This window comes from Orbicella faveolata, unplaced genomic scaffold (assembly GCF_042242905.1).
Source record: "Orbicella faveolata isolate gen_17 unplaced genomic scaffold, um_ofav_v1 contig_1, whole genome shotgun sequence".
Classification (NCBI taxonomy): Eukaryota; Metazoa; Cnidaria; class Anthozoa; order Scleractinia; family Merulinidae; genus Orbicella; species Orbicella faveolata.
The window spans coordinates 9,545,856-9,563,198 of NW_028301536.1; the positions used below are offsets into that span (position 1 = coordinate 9,545,856).

General features: G+C 42.7%; 2 protein-coding genes, 1 long non-coding RNA gene and 2 pseudogenes across 3 annotated transcripts in view; 2 read left to right on the forward strand and 3 right to left on the reverse strand.

Moving 5' to 3' along the window:
* LOC149117987 (uncharacterized) overlaps positions 1 to 17,343 on the forward strand; it is a 151,201-nt gene that overhangs the window by 117,559 nt on the left and 16,299 nt on the right. The window lies entirely within an intron of this gene.
* On the reverse strand, positions 1,337 to 2,196 carry LOC149117992 (uncharacterized; annotated as a pseudogene).
* On the reverse strand, positions 2,342 to 4,230 carry LOC149117993 (uncharacterized protein F54H12.2-like; annotated as a pseudogene).
* LOC149117994 (uncharacterized) lies at positions 7,030 to 8,495 on the reverse strand. Its single transcript, XM_089288227.1, has one exon. It carries the CDS (start codon positions 7,918 to 7,920, stop codon positions 7,084 to 7,086), a length of 837 nt encoding a protein of 278 aa, XP_089144353.1. The 5' UTR covers positions 7,921 to 8,495; the 3' UTR covers positions 7,030 to 7,083.
* On the forward strand, positions 12,242 to 17,339 carry LOC149117995 (uncharacterized). Its single transcript, XM_089283024.1, has 3 exons — positions 12,242 to 12,556; positions 12,646 to 15,416; positions 17,141 to 17,339. The coding sequence occupies exons 1-3, from the start codon at positions 12,464 to 12,466 to the stop codon at positions 17,337 to 17,339; spliced, it is 3,063 nt and encodes a 1,020-aa protein (XP_089139150.1). The 5' UTR covers positions 12,242 to 12,463.

Below are 17,343 nucleotides of genomic sequence, written 5' to 3' on the forward strand. Positions count from 1 at the left end.
CGTAACCTTGCAGTGGATAACCGTGGGCATCTCTGGTGTTTAACATCGACATGCTTGGAACACGTCGTTCAAACCTTGCCAGAATCCGCTACCTTTTTGTTTTTGGAGATGTTCTCTTCGCCTCTTGACCGAGTTTCTGCGTTTCCCCACCTCGCGTAGCGTTGTCTTATAGCGATGCAGTTTCGCCATGGTGATTGGGTGAACGGGAATTCTCTTTCGTAATAGATTGAGAACCATTTCGCTTACGGCGTTGATTTGATCTGCATTAGCATGTTCTAACATCTCCTGTCTCCTGTTCCGATTGGCCTCTTGGAGAATAGCTTCCAAGAAAGGGCGTTGTCTGCGTAATCGAATCATACTTCCCAAGGTGCAGGGCGTCTGTTGTAACTGCCTGTGACACCCTTTACACCCATTCTCTTATACCGTTTGTCCTTTCCCAGCTTGTACCCGATCTTGGCTGCATTCTTGAGAACAGTAAACAGTGCACCTCCACGTTGTCTCTTGTTATAGTGATTCACATTGTCTCTGATTCCTTTTGCTGCCTGACCCGCTAATTTCAAAGCCAGCGTAACAAAGGTAGGTGAGGGTCCCGATAAGAACATACTTGCTCCTTCGGCGATCTTGTCAACCAATCTATGTTTACGTCGTGCCAGTGCTCCACCTCGCTGTTTACTTCTTTTCTTGGTCTTTGGTTTATTTTTGATCGTCGACGTTTACGCGAAGCAACTTCCAAACCTTTTTTCACACCGTAACCAGCTGCACCAGAGATTCCTCCTAGAGCCGCCGCCTTGCCTGCTGCTACTAAAGCTGGAATGAGAGCTGCCAATAGTAACAATCCCCCTTTTTGTGTCCTCCTACGTCTCCTTGGTTTTTTACGAACTGTTCGTTTGCTCTTCATGACACATACTACTACTCACACGTAAGTGCTCCCGCTTTTATCGACGTGGTCGTAGCGAAATCGTTGTTCGTATTCTTGCACACACTTGTCAGATACTGGGGGTGTGAAATCAGTGATTGTGTCATCCAAGGTTTGCATCTTGATTAAAAATCCCTCAAACTCCTCCATCGGAAGTCCTCGCACGTAGGTTCTCAATTCGATCAATGTTTTGTCGTAAGTGGTGTAGGCAAGGCGACACATGTCGATTTTGAACGAAAACTTTTTGAAATCGTTCCACCCCTTAATCACAGTTCCAGCGGCAGTTAAACAGGCAATCAGGAGACTGTTTTCTAAGACGGATCCAAAGCGTTCAAACAACCGTGGCACCACTTAAAGTGGTAAAACATCTGGCGATGACACCACCACTGACGGTGGTAAAAGGCAAACAACCCATCCAATCGGTACAACAAATCTTTGTTTACCAACTGGGCGCTTTTCTTGGATCCGTTCATTAGAGATACGGTAGTGATTGAATCTTGGGAAGAACTCATCACGATGTCTCGATGAATTTGTGACATCGCATACATCCTTCGTCCTTTAAAAGGTGGCTGAGAATCCTTTGATCGTCCGAACTCCCTGGATGTAAATCCAAAACCATGTATCCGAACGGACGTTCTGTCAAACGTTGAAACGTGTCTTGTAAAACTTGCCATTGGGTGGGAAATGCCTGTAACAGTAAATTTCTCATGCCTAATTGATCTCGTGGATTCTTGAAGGCTACGACATAGTGGGCGTTTCTGGAAATACTCTTGGCATATTTCCCCGGCGGAAACATGTCTTGGCACAAGTAGAGCACGGTGACGTTCTGATGGTGAGAATGTTTGGTGAATAGATCCAACACTCGTTTATCGTTCCCTCCTTCAGCCATTAGATCGTCCAACACGAGTAATCCGCCTTTAGGGAAACCACGTTTTCAGTTGATCTGTGTCGGGAACGCCTTCGTGAAACTTGACCCCCTGTTCTTTCATGGGCTGAAACCCGTCTTGCCACACTCCGTAACAATAATGTATTTGGGAGGGTGGGGTATGAAACAAATCGAGGTTGCTCAGTAAACGTTTGGTGGTAAACACAGTCTTGCCACACCCTGAAGGACCCACCACCAACAGACTGGAAGGGGTGTGAAATCGAGAAGACTTGCGTCGTTCCATGAGTCCAAATGACCAAACGCGCATGGGCATGCTACTTTTGATACCGCATGGAAAGGAAAAATTCCACCCAACGGGGAATGGAGCCCTGATCTCTCGAGTGACAGTCCAGAGTACTAACCATTGTACTACAAGATCATCACACGGAAAATGAACGTTTTCAATGTCAAACCAATAATCATTACACTAAATATCTCACACCGCAACGAGAGGTGTCTTGGTGATGTTTCACTTTACACACTTTAACCCATTCTAACTCTTTCTCGATCAACTTCTTTAACATCTGACCTATTTTGTGATCGTTGTCTACATAATCATGTTTCGAGAAACGCCTCAAGAACTGGTTCATGCTTTGACCTCTCGCTCTGTCTTTTAAATAGAACAAGGCGTAATCACCACAGCTTTTACTGTAAATCGATTGCAGCGACTGTCCATTGTAATTGACATGTTTCCATCGACTTTTTAACCAGTCTTGCAAAGGCTGTGTTGACTTGTAAGTCTCTAAAGGTAGGGCGTAGCTGTCCATCACCTCGCACATATTCCCACTATGGGTCCAAAGCGCCAGCCAGTGTCGGCCCGGTCTATCATGTGGATCTGCGTTTACAATGTACCCACGAGGTTCTTTCTTGATCGGTCGACGTGGTAATCGATCACAAGCCACCGTCCCGTAAAAGTAAGGTTTCAAAATGGCATCCGCTTTCGCCAAATGATCCAGTTGCACGTTATTCAGAGGTACTTTTTCCATTAGCGTTGGTAAATGTCGTACAACACGGCTTTGTTCTTGTCTATTTCCAAGAGGTTTTCAAACTCTCCGTACAAGATGACTGTGATGTTGTTATCTGGTGGTACACCGAAGTTCAGCACGATCTGTAACTCTCCTGACTGCTTGGGGTTCAACACCGGACTGTCCAAGCATCCGTTGGCTGCATTGTCAAATACAAGCAGTGTGCAATTCTTGCCTTGACCCCAGTCTTCGCTTCTGACCATGTTACCTTGATGTTTGCACAAACATCCTGTAGCTAGTAAGAATCGATAGTAACCTCTCAGATCTTGGGTACCGTCGTTGTGCACTAGCTCCAGGGTCTCGTAAGGGTACTCTTCTCCTCTGACCAGTTGCCTGATGTTACTCACACCAAACTTTTGAAAATAGAATGGGTCATGTGCCACAGTACCATTGAAGGCTTCTGAAAGCACAAGCCCAACGATGACTCTGTTAGGAATTCTGCCTTGAAATAAATTGTTGCACTCGTATCTTTGCTGGTTCCCTTGCATGTTGAAGGTCCTGATTTCACTTCTCACGGTCGGGTAAGCCACTATGGTTCTGTTGACGTTCATTTTCGTCATCAACTCTCGCTAGACACTGGGGTTGAGCCTTACTTGACACAGGTACATTCTCACTTTGACCTCTTCGTGTGTCAATCTTCCAGCTACGTTCACACCATTGAAAAACAAATTGGGAGAATTGAAGTACATCTGGATTCCAATCTGCACACCAGGTACCAGCAATTTGTTTAAGTGGAACACCTCAATGTGGGGTGTGAACCTTAGCACGTGTCGTTTCCCATCCGTGTAATTGCATTGTTCTGCTTTCATGAGTTGCACTGAAGCTTGTTGGTTGGAGGACAATGCTTGGAAAGCCTCATGCCCATCTCCTTCCGTGTTTGTGTTGTTCACAGTCAATTGCGTTGGAAAGTCCAGGGCATTGTACCAACCTTGAGGCTTTAACACGGTTTCTCCATCATCTCTGTTGTAGTTCAGCAATGTTTCCAGGTATGCTTTGTAGTGATAAGTGTCGGTCTGAGGACTGATCAAGGTACCATTGAGTCTCACACTGATCTGTTTGAACAAAGTGTGGGCCAAATTGTTCGTGGGCCAGAGTCTCGTGGCTTGGACTACGTTATCACCATTCGCCAGTTTGAGTGCCAACTCAATCTCAAAGAAACTTCGACTGAGATCCACATAATCTTCTTGAGGATCCACTTGGAATTCCACGGGGTTGATGCCTGTCGTGTAGGTCTGAATGGATACAATGCGATAACTGGACATGCTGAGATCAGTGGGTGGAACGGTGAACAGGTTCAATTGAGGATTAAGGACTGATTTGGAACCCGGATGTAACAAGCCACCCTCCATCAAGATATCCGTCATATTTTTCTTCTTCTTCTCCGTTGTCTTCTCGCTAAGATGTGATCCCAATCGTAGCCAACAGGTTTACTGACCTCAGGACCAATCCATCCGCCTTTTTGTACCTTTCGTGGACGTTTCGAGGTTTTTGGGAACCCTTCACAACATGACGTTGACAACCCCTTTCTAGATTTGACGAGTCTCGAGCCCCTGGAGTAGATGGGAATCATTATTCGCCGAAGATGTCGTTGAATTTTCGCTTGATGTTTCTATCTAGGACTTCGTAAGCTTTACGTTTCACTGCTTGTTTAACACTCCGTTTCGCACCCTCTTTCGCCTTTCGAATGCGATCTCGAACGCCGGGACCGCTTTTTAACCCTTTCAGACCTCCTCTAACACTCGCTTTCAGCAGTTCATGAACGAAGCCACCTCCACCTTGTGGGTCAGGTTTGAATCGTGGTAAACTTCCACCTTTCATGCTCGTTCGAAGTGAAGGGTGAGAATCGTGTTTCCTTCACCAAATTCGGTCAATTCACCTGTGGTCTCCGACACTTGCGTCTCAGTAATGTCCAACAGGGCCTTGCGCAACGGAATATATTGAACGTAGAGCGGTTCAAAGTAATGACTTCCATCCCCTGTGCGTCGATAATTGACCTCTCGCAATAGATCCGTGACTTGATTTCCCACCACAGAACTTCCTCCCACGTCAGAATAGATAAACAAGGAACGTGACATCGAGCCCACCACGTTTTGAAAGGCTTTGTTGAGATTCGTCAAGCGCCAATTGCAAGTAACACTCAGATGAAAAAGGTCTTCTGCTATCAGCCAAAACACAGGCTCACCCCTGTCGTTTTTCAGATCGTGTGTCATCGTTTCTAAATTGGGTACCGTGTCGGTAAAAAACTCTTGACGTAAATTGGGTCCCAAGTCATAATTTTCAGGGCTTCTCTCCTTCAACCATCCCATCTTTAAGGCCAACATTTTATTGATCTTCAATGCTGGTGAGTAATTGGAGCGTACGTGTGTGGATTTGTTATCCGTTAGCAGATCATCTACATCCCAACGAAATTTCACGTACATTCTCTTTCCATCGGATGCTGTATAGCTGCTACCGAGATGGGGTCCTTGGTAATTTAAGATGCGCCTCTGTTCGAAAAAAGTCACGATACTTTTCATGAAACCAACACCATCAATGTACTGTACCACGGCTCCGAGATCTTTTGGATCATAGTGGGCTCTACCAAACTTTAACACACCAGAAGGGTATTTCAGGATCCAATCCATGGTAAATAGGATGTCGTTACCATGGACCAAGTTGGGGAGATGAACTTTCACATCTGGTAGCGAGATGCTAATTAATCCCACTTTCCAACTCGATCCTTGCAACCTGATGGGGTGGGGTAATCGAATCTTGAAATGATTGCTTTGGTTCTGCGGAAACTCTGCGCGATTGCTGTGACTAGGTAAGGTGATGTAAAACTCCTCACTCATCCTCAAAGCTTTTTCACGTCCTTCTTGTCAATCCAACTGTCGTATTTATCTGACCAACCTTTCCAACGTACCAAGACTTTATTTCCTTTTCGCTTCACGACCTTGTCCACTCGGAATAAATCATCCTTTGACACGTTCACTTTTTGTAAATCTTGTTCGTAAAAGGTACCCTTGAGCAAAGTTCCATCCAACTCCTCAATCTTGTAAGTGGGAACCACACCAGATATGACACGTTGCACGACAAATACTTCTTCGGTCCATCCTGGTAAATACCGTTTCTTAAACTGTTGGAATTTCTTATTCAGTCTCACACTATCCTTTACTTTCAATGACCCTTTCTGCGGTTTTCTGGACAGACGTTTACCGTACATGCGATCCCACACTTCTTTTTCATTCTTGAAATTCACTTGGTTAGGTGCCATGCCGATGGTGTGATGGTAGGATGCATTGTATCCTTTGACCAAATCTGGCAACACCGGTAAATAGCCGAGGGTGTTCTTGACCGTGAAATATCGATACAACCTTTCCTTGAAAGTACGATTAAAACGTTCCACGATACTAGCTTTGGTATCACCACTGGTCGAGAAATGGTGAATGTTTTTTTGTTTCATCAAGGCTGCAAACGTACTATTGTAGAATTCCTTACCATCGTCGGTTTGTACGTTGATGGGTTTTCTACCCTTGGCACGTTTCAAAATCTTCTCAAAGGCTTCGGTTACTGCTTTTCCTGTTTTAGTTTTGATGGGTTCCACCCAAGCGTACTTGGAAAACGCATCGATCACCATCAGTAAATAACGCATGCCTTTGTTGTATTTGGATATGTTTTGTATTTCCACCAGATCGGCCACCCCTTGTTCATCTATGTTGAACACTAACACAGGTAAGGTAGGGAAACGTCTCCTTCGGGGTTTGTGAAACGTGTAGCCCAAATCCTTTTCCAACACCTCTCGCACATTTTGGACGGGGAGTTTTAGGGTTCGGGCAAAACTGGTTACCCCACCCAAACTACCCGGTTGGCGAGGGTCGTGATAAGATGCTAGTAACTTGGTGGCTTTTGATTTCTTCATAGCGTCGCTAACTTCAAAATGCAAGCCTCGACGAGGTCTGGGTGGTGTTCTCGGATGGTCAGGAACCACTCGTATGCTTGGGGTTGATGTTTCAGCCACATAATAAAGATGAAAAAACGAAAGACGTTTTGCTTTACGTCTGTGGCTTCGAATTCTTTGAGAGGGTCAGCACTGGATGCAAGAGGAATGACTACCCCTTGTGCATATTTGAAATACGCTCTTTCACACACTCGACACAACCAACACGAATACAAGTGACTCAACATTTTGTCTGCAGCAAAATGAACTTTATTGATACACTTTCAATCCTTTATACAATTTAGTTTACAGTATCAAATGGGTCTTCTTCTTTCTTATACAGATCACAAGTGTCCCAAGCCGTACTGGAATATTGGCAGCCTCCCAGATTACATTCTTTCCCTGGTAATTGGTAATCGTCTGACTGATACAACCTATCTTTCTCCACAATACAATCTTCACACAAGTTTGTGTCCAGCAAGAGGTCGAACCTTTCTTGCCACAAGTCGACTTCTTTGGCCATCTTACAAACCAGTTTGTACAGTTCGTGACAAACTCCTTGGTGCGTCGCTTTAACTGTCATTTCAAACGGAATTCTCACTTTTTGTTCCAAGTCTTCTGTGATTTGCTGCATTGTTCTAATGGGTCTTAACAGAGAAACAAGGGCAACGCGCATCGGATACGCCAAACCTACGGTGGCTGCAAACATGTTGGTATCTTCAGACAACTCAGGGGATCTGTCGCACACGACAAAATCAAAGGCTTTCGTACATCTATCGTACATTACCTCATACCACTCTGAAGTAAAGAGAAACACCAAGCCACTACTTTTCATCCGTGGTAGGATGCAGTCTTTCCACTCGGGTCTTTTTTCCTCCAAATCTGTCTCCGACATACTTTCACCGTTCTGATTATAAAACAAAAAGTCAAAGACGAACAGGGTGTCAATCAACGTGTTGGTATCTTCTGGCCATTCATCCCAACGGACCTTGACTTGACCGTCGATGATCTGCTTGATATGACTATCGTTGTTCTTGTTCGTGCAAAACTTCATGATGTTTCCAAGATGACTCAAACACTTTGACTGCTGACGGCTAAGTACTGATTTGACTTTTATACGATATGGATGTGACGTCATCTGGTTCGCGACTGGTGTATCACATGTTCATACATACATTAACGTCATACTTTTCCTTATTTGGTCACAAAATCCTATGATTGGTCAGTATAGTAAAGGTGGGAAAACACAGGACGCTGTCAAACCAGTTTGACGGCGTCCTTCACAAAGGTTGATTTCCTTATTTGGTCACAAAATCCTATGGTTGGTCAGAATAGTAAAGGCGGGAAAACACAGGACGCTATCAAACCAGTTTGACGGCGTCCTTGACAAAGGTTGATTTCCTAACTTGGTTACAAAATGCTGTGATTGGTCAAATATGATGCCATGCTATGGAAAAGAACTGAGCGGTGATTGGCTGATAAATCCCATATAATGTGTGGACCTATTCATTTCTTTACTCGCAAACATCGTTTGGTCTGAGCGCATCCAGAAGAAGAGAGAAGAAAGAATAAACAATATGACAGGAGAACCAGAAATGATACAACTTGAAAGTGATCATGGTGGAGTAGAAGTGCAAGATACATCATGTACCTCTTTCCAACCTGGAAATGTATCTCCTTGCCGTTATCCTATCACAAAATCAAAAAGAAAACGAAAAATCGCGGACAAAGATAAGAAGGAGAAGCAGGTGAAGAAGATCAAAAAGGAACCTGAAGAAGGTACAGAGACGTTACTTGATAAATAGTTACATTCGTACAAACCATCAACCATTGAGTTCAACGAGAAAGTAGTGGTCAAGACCATAGAACCTCAACGAGAAACATTCACTACAATACCTTTAAAGGGTATCTTAAAACAAAGTTTAATTCCAAGTGCAAGGTTGATTTTAACTATTTTGTAAAAATCAAGACCATTTTAAAAAATGGTAGACTAAGTACGCAACAAAAGATTCGTTGTCTAGTAGAGGAAGAAGACGTGGAAAAGAGAGACAGTTTCTTCAAGACAAAGAGAAAGCAACAAAAAGAACACATGAGGCAAAGACATTTACTTAGAAGACAAGAAGTTACACCAAGGCGTGTTAGATTAGTAACACATATTTTAGAAACTTTAAAAAAAGTCAATGTTTAAATAATTTTTTTTCAATAGTGTCTGAGCATATTGATGTGGTGATGAGTGGCGAAGACTTTACTGCTGATGAATTCTTAGACGGTATTACTAAAGAGTGGAACGATTTACCGAGAGTCGCATCGTCTGCCAACACCTTCGGGAATTCGCCACCACCACCACTACTACCAAGACCAATTACAAGAGTAGATACTGAGATCTTGTACCGTTGCCCACTACACGAGTCTGAGGCTTTACAGAAGAAAAAGACTGTCACAAAGTACGGAGAGTGGGAGTATTACAAGTGTCCTGTTGTCAAGTGTTTCGTGTCCTGTGGTGCGGATCGCGTAGAGTGTTACATAGACTCGGCAAAACGTCAATTGCACCAGTTCTACCTCGAGAATGAGTTGGACAAAATGCAGTGCTACTGTGAACTTCCCTTGAGAATGTCCCAGTCTCAATCTGAAAAAAACCCCGGACGTCTCTTCTTCATTTTTCCCAAACGTAACTGTAAGTTCTTCCAGTGGGTCGATCAAACCCCGAGTAAGAAAGTGAAAGCCTGGTTATTAGAGAGCCAACACCCCTCCAATCACGCAGGTTACCCACGACCGCATGAATTATTCAAACCCGACAGGCAGAATTATGTGTCCAATTGGCTAGGACAATTGCCCTACAAGAAGCAATCTAACCGATTTTGCGATGAGCAGATAGTGAGAGATCACGTGATCTCCGAACCTGGCACCCCCTTTGACCAAGAGTTGTGGGACGAATGTCAAAAGGTCAACATCTTCTGCGTAGCAGACCATCCCGACATCGTTGAATTTCCGCGGGAATTGAAAGGGCGTCTTTTCGATCCGAAAAAAGAAAGGAAATTTCGTGAAGACTTGTATACGTTACGCGTCATGGCCAAGGTCAGGGAACAAAATAAAAAAGGTCGTTGGAGCTGCGATTGTTTCGCTGGAAACAGAAGACCGCACGATCATTAGTCTCCCGTGTAAACTAGACCAATCAAGATAATTCACGTCAAGAACGTTGATTGGTTCTAAAAAATACCATAAACTTAACTCTAGAGACATTAAATTTTCAGTCTCGAACAACATGGCTTCTGTTAAGGACAGCTTATGTCTCGTCATAGACTTAGAGGGATTCTTTGTGCAAAAGAAATTTCAAGTGCGTGAAATGGGTTATTACTCTTGGAATGAACACTTTGGACGCCATGCTTTCTTCCAGCCAGCAACACTCAAAGACTTGTCTCACAAGGATAAAAAGACAGTGAGCTTTGCAAAGCATAAAATACACGGACTCACTTATCAACCCCATTACCAAGAGAGAGCTTATGAGCAAGATCAAGCAGATATTGTCTTACTGCGCTTGTACATTCCTTGTCTCGATTTAGAAACTTGGGGTTGTCCCAAATACGAACAGTTAAAACAAACGATTGTAAAACCGTTAGCGAGTTGCGGTTTTCACTTAAATGATAATATTCACCATTGTTCCATGACCGAGTGTCACGCGTTTTGGTTATGGTTTCAAACTTATGTCATGTAAATAATCAGTTTCCACGTCCTGTAATTTCAGGGAAAAAATTGATATTAAAGTTGGTTAACTTTAAAGTTGCGTGATTTATTTGTTTATGTTAGAAACCAGGCTTTTTTTTACTCGGTCAACACGGAAACGAGATTAATGACGTAATTACACCAGGCTTTTTACTCGGTCAACACGGAAACGAGATTAATGACGTCATTACACCAGGCTTTTTTTTTATCGGTCAACACGGAAACGAGATTAATGACGTCATTACACCAGGCTTATTACTCGGTCAACACGGAAACAAGATTAATGACGGCTTTTTACTCGGTCAACACGGAAGGAATCGTACGGCGACAAATTCCGCGTCATTACGGCGTATCCGTTCTCCAGAGCTTATCACGTCTTCTTGAAGCAGAGAAAGCAAGGTATGGCCACCTTTTAAAATCCTACAGACTTTATGTAGGTAAGAACCAAACGGCTCTTTTAGGAGCCACCACATTAATAAAAGTCAGTGGTCCAACATGCTTTCCCCAGTTCTTTTAATTTTGTGCTCGAGCACGTGGAGACGCGCGCTTATTATTCACAAAATCGATTATCGATTATCAAAACTGCAGCGTCATAAAATTCAGTTTGACAGCGTTCTCAAAACCAGCAATGAATTTGATTGATGAACCCACTCTTGTCGGCTGTCCGTTCTATTGAGAACGCGGACCAAGACAACGATTCTCAAGAGGTAATAAATATAACTTGAAATTGGAGTACATGTCGGGCGAATACAAATCCGTACCGTTATTTTGAAATGGGTCGTTGAAATTGAATGGAAAAGATAACTTCATACTTTAACTTACATGATTTAATCAGACCTAAAATTTGAAGACGGCTAAGGACTTTGAAAAGAAATTATTTTGATTTTGAATTAGGTCACTGAAATTGAATGGAAAAGATAAGCCTTTGTGCTTTTCAATACCACTACATGTTTTAATCACAACCTGGAATTTCAAGGAGGGTATGAGCATTCAATAGAAATTCTTTTGATTTTGAATAGTCACTGATAATGAATGGAAACGATAATGAACCTTTGTGTTTTTTATATGAATACGTGATTCAGTCAGACCTGGAGGTTGTGGGCGGTTACGGTTTTTGAAAAGATGTTCTTTTGATTTTGAATAGCTCGCTGTAATCCTTTATATCAGGTCTGGAATTTCAAGGCGGTTACGGTTTTTGAAAAGATGTTCTTTTGATTTTGAATAGCTCGCTGTAATCCTTTATATCAGGTGTGGAATTTGAAGGCGGTTACGGTTTTTGAAATGAAGTTCTTTTGATTTTGAATAGCTCGCTGACGGACTTGGAAACGTTCTACCAGTATAACACAAGTAACACTGGACGGATTTAGGATAAGCAAAGCTATAGCGTTCGTCCGCTCGTATTTTATAAACCTTAAAGTTACAATGGAACCGTTACTCCTAAATTTAAGTTTAGCGCGCGATGCAAATAATTTGTCCCATTGGCCGCGGGGATAACGAAATTTGCATACGAGTTGAAAACTTAACGCAAGAATGTGACAATAGACTATTATCTTAAACGTTGAATGATTAGACTCTGTTAGCTTAACTGAATAGGCTATTATCTTTTAAGGCGAATTGAACGGACGCTAAAAGACTAATGAAGGCATTTGTTTTCATGCGAGTTGTGTAATTGTTATTCATTTACAGGAAAATTAAATTAACAAACTAAGTAAACTTTTCGGGCGGTCTGCGCGTGTGAATGTAATTATGATAGATCAATAACGTCATATGTTACTTGATTGGTGGTTGAAAATATGATGTCGTTTTTGTGCAATATGATTGGATGTTGGAAATGTGCTGACATTTCCTGTAATATGATTAGTTAACGACACCAATAAAGTTGGGACTCGCCAGATAGAAATCATTTGCAGATGGTGGACTGTTGACTAAACTTTTGTTTCTCTGGATAAGATTTTCGCCCCATGTCAAGCCACTTTGAGGATATAAGCGATGAAGAATTGTTGGAGGCCATTATTGCTATTGAGAATGGACCAGAAAACAGTTATTTCCAACAGGTAAATTAAATTGTTGTAACAAAAATACATTTCGTGTACTTAATGTGTGATGAACCGGGTTATTTATTTTATTTTATATTTTCTCTTAGATTCTTGACGACTCTATCGATGATACGATTTTGTCAAATGTCGCCGAGGCTACAGAACGTCAACTCACTAATCAAGAACAATTGGGGGGAAGTCTTGCTACCACAGAACCTGGACGCTTCGAATTTGTACTCAACCCGTACGTAGATAGTCACAGCAAAAAAATGGGCGTTAGAGAGCGTTACTACACCTCCAACATTCGTCAGGTGGGACAATTTATACCTCAACAAAACTTGGCAGCAGCAATTGCTGATGGATTACATAGAACAATCCAAAATTTGATTCTCCGAGACAGGATACCAGCCGCTGATCGTGTCTACTTCAATTTAGCCAGCAATCGCTTAGTCAACAGCTATGCTTATCGAGGGTTAACGGCGGGGGAATGGTTAAATGGTAGCGATCGTGTCGACAGTCTGCTGCAGCAAATGTCACAGGTGTTAAACTCAAACGAGAACTTTGAAATGAATGATTCGTTTCAATTATCTTTTACACACGTTCGTACATCTCCTCGCGGTAGCGGTCAGAAACGAAAATTGAAACTTGGACATTCTAATCCAGAAACTTTCAAACGTTTGAAAGGTTCTGTCATCAGTATCGATAAAAAAGATGAACTATGCTGCGCCCGCGCCATTGTGACAGCTAAAGCTAGAGTGAATGATCACCCTAAATGGAACAGCTTCAGAAGAGGTTTCTCTATCCAGAGAGATGAAGCAATCAAGCTGCATATAGAAGCTAATGTAGAAATGGGAAAATGCGGTTACGAGGAACTCACTAGATTTGCATTGACGCCGTCCTTGAACAATTATCAGCTCTTACTTGTGGACGCTACCCGAGGTTATAGCGTGACTTCTTTTGGAAAGCCTCAGGAAAAACAATTGGTACTGTTGTATGATAATGAACACTACAATGTGATCACTACGTTACCTGGGTTCTTTGGTAACAGTTATTTCTGCGCAAGGTGTCTCAAACCCTACAATAACGAAGGTCAACACGCCTGTGAAAACAACCCTGATCATTGTTCTTCCTGCTTACAAACGGGATGTGAGGACTTTACAGAGGCCAGGTGTCGTAATCAACCACCAGCTACACCCTGCGGATCCTGTAAGCGGATGTTTTATGGTGATGTTTGTTTTCAAAATCATCTGACGAAATCCTACAAGGGAAAAACCGCTGACTCCAAAAACATCAGTGTTTGCAGTCAACGCTGCAAATGTCGTAGCTGTAAAAAGTTGTTGGTGGCTCTCAAGAAGCAACAAGAACATGCATGCGGTTACATAGACTGTCCCTCTTGCCACGAGTACATAGAGGCCGCAAGCCAACGATGCTTTATTCAGATACCTAAAACACCGGAAGAGCTAACCGAAGAGAAAAAAGAAAAAAAGACGAAGAGAAAGAAAAAGAAAAAACGCAAGCGACTAACCGAAGCCGAAGCAGAGGATAATGGTAATGATGATGATGATGATGATGATGATGATGATGAAAAGCCTCCCATTCTCGTTTTCTTCGATACTGAGGCGATGCAAGACACTGGCAAACACATCCCTAATCTTTTAATAGCGGAAACTGAGGATGATAATTGTCCACTCCACTTCAAAGGTGAAGATTGCATTCGCGATTTCCTGGAATGGCTGGATACGTTAACTGAAGAAGACACGCGCAATGTAACTGTTTTGGCCCATAACTTTTCTGGCTACGACTCCTTTTTCGTCGTGGAGGAATGTCATCGACAACACAGGGTCCTCAATCAAATCAGAAATGGAGCTAAACTTCTCCAATTAACCTTTGACAATATTAACTTTATTGACTCTCTGTCATTTTTTCAAATGCCGCTTTTTGCATTTCCAAAGACATTCGGATTGACAGAGTTAAAGAAGGGCTATTTTTCTCACCTGCTTAACACGCCTGAAAATCAAGACTACGTGGGACCAATTCCCGAGAAAGAATTTTACATGCCTGAATCAATGTCTGTCAACGGCCGTAAAGACTTCGAGAAATGGCATGATAAAGAAAGAGCTGAGAATGTAGTGTTCGATTTCCAGAAAGAATTGCTGGAATATTGCGAGTCGGACGTGAAATTACTGAAGGAGGGATGCCTTACTTTCAAACGGCTTTTTGAAAAAGAGACAAAGTTTGACCCCTTCAGTCATATTACTATAGCTTCGGCATGCAATCGAGACCTGCGACAAAACCGAATGGCAGCCAACACAATTGCTTCCGAGCCTCTCCACGGTTGGCGACTAGAAACAAATCAGTCGAAAGTTGCCATGGAATATCTTCTGTGGCAACAAAGTCAGATCAGTGGTAGAATTCAACATGTTGGAAATGATGGGGAATACCGTATCCCCAACAGTCGCTACACCGTGGACGGTTACGATGCAACTACGAACACCGTCTACGAATTTCAAGGTTGCTTTTGGCATGGCTGTCGTAAATGCTATCCCAACAGATCCGAAACACACCTTAGATTAGAGCACCGCTGCACTGCCGACGTGTATCTCTGCACCCAGGAAAAACTACAATTCGTGCGTGACAAAGGTTACAACGTCATCGAAATGTGGGAGTCTGATTGGCGGAAAATGAAAGAAGAAAGGCAGGACGTCAGGAACTTTGTAGCCAGCCTCGATTTGGTGGAGCCACTAAATCCCCGTGATGCCTTCTGCGGCGGACGAACAAACGCTGTCAAACTCTATCATCTGGCTGACATCGCCTCAGGAGAGAAGATTCATTACTATGATTTTACATCTCTCTATCCGTTCATTAATAAGAATGCTGAGTATCCTGTCGACCACCCTGAAATTATATTTCAGCCGGAAGACACAGACATCCAAAATTACTTCGGGATTGCCAAGGTCACAATCTTACCTCCAGTACTTCCGCTGCGTGAAAATGGTAAACTAACATTCCCGCTATGTAGAGCCTGTGTACAGGAAGAGATGGAAAAACCAATGCTACAACGGTCCTGGGTTTGCAGTCACAGCGACAGTGAAAGACAAATTACAGGTACATGGTGTACCCCCGAACTGAACAAAGCCGTTGAGAAGGGCTACAAAATAACTTACATTCACGAAGTGTGGCATTTTTCTGAAACGAGGAAAGGTCTCTTTAAAGACTATGTGAATACATGGTTAAAGATTAAAGAGGAGGCAAGCGGCTGGCCAGCTCATGTAGGCGATGATCCCGTCAAACAGCAAGAACATCTGAGATCCTACGAAGCGAAAGAGGGCATCGAACTCAACCGCAACAACATTGAAAAGAATCCCGGCAAACGTAGCCTTGCAAAAATGATGTTAAATTCCATGTGGGGGAAGTTTGGCCAGCGCACCAACAAAACTCAAATCAAAGAGTTCGGAGATCCTATGAGGTTCAGTGCATTCCATGAAAGTGATGCAAATGACATTTGCTACGTGAGTGTATTGTCTGAAGGCATCGTTGAAATTCACTATAAACGGAAATCGAATGACGAACCTGTCTCACCAAACCTAAACATTTTCATCGCTTGTTTCACGACATGTTGGGCTCGACTTCGTTTGTATGCAGCTCTGGACATGCTACAAGAACGAGTACAGTACACAGACACCGACAGCGTTATTTTTTCCAGTTTACCTCATGAAAACAATCCTCCCCTTGACGACTTTCTCGGTGATTTCAAGGACGAGTTGGGAGAAGACGACTTCATCACTGAATTTGCGTCCGCGGGACCGAAAAATTATGGTTACCTCACGAAGAAAGAAAAAGAAGAATGCAAAGTGAGGGGAATCTCTTTAAACAGTGAAGGTAGCAAGCAGTTAAATTATCCAGTGTTGCGGCAAAATGTTTTAGACGAAATTCAACGCCCTCTCGAGAAAACGCGACAAACTGATATTTACAAGCCTTATCACATCGTCCGAAACTCCAAAGAGTACTCACTGACCACAGTCTCTCAGACGAAAAAGTACCAGCTTGTGTACGAAAAACGAGTGATAGATCCCTACACCTTCAAAACATATCCCTATGGCTATGAAAGAATAACAAATGAGGACGTGGACATGATTGAACTGTTGTGCCATTTGTAAACACTTTTGTAAATAGTTTCATTCATAAGTTGAGCACAATCCACTAGGGAGTTGCACACGGCTCTGTCCTGTAATTTTAGGGAAACATTTGACATTAAAGTTAATGGTTAACTTTAAAATTGCGTGATTACTTTGTTGATGTTAGAAACCAGGCTTTTTACTCGGTCAACACGGAAACGAGATTAATGACGTCAAAGGGGGCGGGGCTTCTGGTTACCATGGATACGTCAAACTCGAGAAAACAATAGAACTCCTTTCCATAACAATACTTTTTCATTTGCATCACAATACCTGTCAAATCCGTACTGGACTAGCCCATACCACTACTAAAATGATGTATGACGTCCTGGACGACATTGTATATAGGAGTGTGTAAGTTGAAAAATAAAATCATTTGAACATTAACCATGTGTAGTCGTGAGAGTTGGTCCCTACTGTGTGACAGATGTGAGGTGGTTTACTTGAAATACGGAAAGGGTAAAGTCATTCCCCTTCATCCCGTCGACGATCCCTTGAAAGAATTTGAAGTCGTTGATGTGAGTAAAAACGTGTTTCGTTTTGTGGTCTTTATCTTGTGGTTGAAACATCAATCTCAGTCATTTGAGTGGTTTCTGACAATTCGTGAACGTTACCCAGACCTCTGAAGGC